Source organism: Lipotes vexillifer, unplaced genomic scaffold (genome assembly GCF_000442215.2).
Source record: "Lipotes vexillifer unplaced genomic scaffold, Lipotes_vexillifer_v1.1 scaffold23, whole genome shotgun sequence".
In the NCBI taxonomy this organism is placed as follows: Eukaryota; Metazoa; Chordata; class Mammalia; order Artiodactyla; family Lipotidae; genus Lipotes; species Lipotes vexillifer.
The window spans coordinates 1,595,815-1,599,171 of NW_006796283.1; the positions used below are offsets into that span (position 1 = coordinate 1,595,815).

At 63.6% G+C, this 3,357-nt stretch overlaps 1 protein-coding gene across 1 annotated transcript; it reads left to right on the forward strand.

The window, feature by feature from the left end:
- Positions 1-31: 31 nt before the first annotated feature.
- Positions 32-2,664, forward strand: FOXF1 (forkhead box F1). Its single transcript, XM_007468420.1, has 2 exons — positions 32-1,041; positions 2,504-2,664. The coding sequence occupies exons 1-2, from the start codon at positions 69-71 to the stop codon at positions 2,662-2,664; spliced, it is 1,134 nt and encodes a 377-aa protein (XP_007468482.1). The 5' UTR covers positions 32-68.
- The last annotated feature ends 693 nt before the right edge of the window (positions 2,665-3,357 follow it).

A 3,357-nucleotide genomic window follows, 5' to 3' on the forward strand; every position in this document is an offset into this window, starting at 1 on the left:
CTCCTCCTCCCGGCTCGTCGGCGGCGCAGAGCAGCAGCGGCAGCGGCGGCGGCGGCAGCAGCCACCCGATGTCTTCGGCGCCCGAGAAGCAGCAGCCACCGCACGGCGGCGGCGGCGGCGGGGGAGGCGGCGCGGCCATGGACCCCGCGTCGTCCGGCCCGTCCAAGGCCAAGAAGACCAACGCCGGCATCCGGCGCCCGGAGAAGCCGCCCTACTCGTACATCGCGCTCATCGTCATGGCCATCCAGAGCTCGCCCACCAAGCGCCTGACGCTCAGCGAGATCTACCAGTTCCTGCAGAGCCGCTTCCCGTTCTTCCGCGGCTCCTACCAGGGCTGGAAGAACTCGGTGCGCCACAACCTCTCGCTCAATGAGTGCTTCATCAAGCTGCCCAAGGGCCTCGGGCGGCCGGGCAAGGGCCACTACTGGACCATCGACCCGGCCAGTGAGTTCATGTTCGAGGAGGGCTCCTTTCGGCGGCGGCCGCGCGGCTTCCGAAGGAAATGCCAGGCGCTCAAGCCCATGTACAGCATGATGAACGGGCTCGGCTTCAACCACCTCCCGGACACCTACAGCTTCCAGGGCTCCGCCGGCGGCCTCTCGTGCCCGCCCAACAGCCTGGCGCTGGAGGGAGGTCTGGGCATGATGAACGGCCACTTGCCGGGCAACGTGGACGGCATGGCTTTGCCCAGCCACTCGGTGCCCCACCTGCCCGCCAACGGTGGCCACTCGTACATGGGCAGCTGCGGCGCCGCGGCGGCCGGCGAGTACCCGCACCACGACAGCTCGGTGCCTGCTTCCCCACTGCTGCCCGCGGCCGCCGGTGGGGTCATGGAGCCCCACGCCGTCTACTCAGGCTCGGCGGCCCCCTGGCCGCCCTCCGCCTCCGCGGCGCTCAACAGCAGCGCCTCCTACATCAAGCAGCAGCCCCTGTCCCCCTGCAACCCCGCGGCCAACCCCCTGTCCGGCAGCCTCTCCGCGCATTCCCTGGACCAGCCGTATCTGCACCAGAACAGTCACAGCACCCCAGCTGAGCTGCAAGGTGAGTGGGGAGGCTGAACTGTCCCAGTCCTGAGGGGAGCACATCTGTGAGTGCACTGCAGACCCAGCCCCCAGAAGCTGCTGACCGCCCTGGGCCACAGCCTGAGGCCACTTCTGTACGGTGCCAAGCCCCATGTTGCGGGGAGGCATCAGCTCCCCAGGGTGCCTCTCAGCCCCACCTCCCCCCATTTGAGACGCGAGTGCAGCCTGGAGCCCCCAGTATAGACTGAGATGTCGTTTTCTCTCCTTTTCTGTTTCAACTCCCAGCTGCTGGCTGCCCCAGCCTGGCCAGGTAGGCCCCATCCTCACCAAAAAGACTTATTAGACTCCAATATTCTAAGTCCCCTCAGGCCCCTTAGCCCCCTCACACCTCAGCAGGTCCCCAGGATGGAGCCAGGCCCAGCCCCGGACAGCTGGCTCACTCTCCCCGGTCGCCCCAGAAAAGCTGCGGGAGAGCCGCCTCTGCTCTGAGCCGGGCAGGACGGAAGAGTTAGGCCCAAAGCCGGCCGGGCTGCACGCCTGCTCAGAGGCTCAGAGCCCGGCCTTACAGGAATCAGGCCTGGGCCACGCGAACATTGAGTCGGGGCATTTTGTGGTGACAGAGGCAGAGGGGACCCTATCGAGGGTCAGAGTTGCAGGCCCCCCCCACAGCCTGTTTCTCAGGAGCCAGGTTTTCAGGTCTCCAGGTACCGCCTCACCCCCAATCCTCCGAGAAGGAAGGTGCACAGCAATCTTCCCCTCTGAACCCTCCATCTCGGCACCCACTAGCAGCCTTCTGGGCCTGGTTCTGAGAAGAGCTTGGAGTGATCCAAGCAGGGGCCTGTCAGGAGTCAGCTGTCAGCAGCCTGTGGGGGGAGGAGCCGGGCCTGGAGGCTGGAGGGCCCCTCTGCACCGGGTTGCCCAGCTTGGGCGGCTTCAAACTCCAGGCGGGCTCCAGCTGTCCCAGAGGCTCGGTTCTCCAAAGGGCCCTTCCTCTGGAGAAGCCACCCTTGGCCCCTGTGTTGGCCCCTGCCGGCCTGGCTGGCTGCTCTGGGGCCACCGCAGCCTTTGGGGTTGGAAGGTGGCTGCCCAGTGCCAGGCACAGGCCCCAGGCTGCCCTGAAAGTGGAGGCCGCTGGACCTTCTCTGTTGGCGCATCTCGGCCCCTCTCACCACTTCCCCGTCAGCCTCTGGAAGGCCCCGGCCCAGGCTCGGTGTCCAAGGTGGGAGAGGCCCAGCCGGCAGGCGCTCAGGGGAGCAGGGATCCTTGCCAGTGTCTGGGGATCTTCCCTTTGGGCGCCGGCCCTACGGAGACCGGGAACTCAGACATGCGGAGGCGCTGTGGAGGGGAGGCCTCCAGCCGTGCGCCCGAGCCGGGCAAGCCTGCCCCGTGCACCCCTCGGGCAAAGGTGCTTCTCCACCTGGAACTCTGGCCTCCGGAGGCTAACCCTTTAACGTCCCCTTTCCTGTCGCCCTGCCCTGCAGGCATCCCGCGGTATCACTCGCAGTCGCCCAGCATGTGTGACCGAAAGGAGTTCGTCTTCTCTTTCAACACAATGGCATCCTCGTCCATGCACTCGGCCGGCGGTGGCTCTTACTACCACCAGCAGGTCACCTACCAAGACATCAAGCCGTGCGTGATGTGAGGCCACAGCCCCCGGGGCCCTCCGGGCAGGGGCTGGCCGGGCACTGGGACTTCGGAACCCATCGCCAGAAACTGCTTTGTTTTCGAGGTATAACCGTCGGCAGAAGAAAAGGGTTTGACCCCGCCCCGACCGGATTATTCGGGAAAGGAATCCCCAAGGCAAAGACGGAGCCCCGCTGTCGGCACCTCCCCGCCACCCGCTCAACAGTTTCTTTAAAATGGTGGTGGTGGGGCCTGATCTGACTGCAGCTGTTGAAAAATAAATATCTATTTTTGATCCTATTGAAACCAGCTGAGAAGGTGCTGTGTTGGGGAAAAACCCTCAACATCTAAACAAGCATATTCTGCTGAGGCCTCTCCCCCTCTCCCCCTCCAACGGCAAAAGTCGGGGAAGGAGAAAGGCAAACGTGTGAGACCGTCATTATCAAATACTTTTATTTTTTGGTTGAGTATTTATCTTTTTATTTTTAATTTCTTTTGAAAGAATGTCTTGGATTGCGCGTCTCCTTTCAGAGCCATCTTTTGCAGGGAAGGGGGGGCAAGAAATCGCCTTCTCCCTCCCCACCTCAGAAGCCGTCCAGTCAACCACAGGTGGATCCTTGTGCGAGTAACTTGCATTTCTGAAGCCACTGCTCGTCTTAGGAAAGAAACCAGGAGGAGCCCAGAAGCGGCGGCTCTCGGGCCTCTGCTGCCA

What these genes read in the sequence shown, in the direction of transcription:
- FOXF1 (XM_007468420.1), top strand. Translation starts at nt 69, where the DNA reads ATGTCTTCGGCGCCCGAGAAGCAGCAGCCACCGCACGGCGGCGGCGGC. An exon ending in CACCCCAGCTGAGCTGCAAG is followed by an intron (nt 1,042 to 2,503) that starts GTGAGTGGGGAG and finishes CCTGCCCTGCAG; the next exon opens with GCATCCCGCGGTATCACTCG.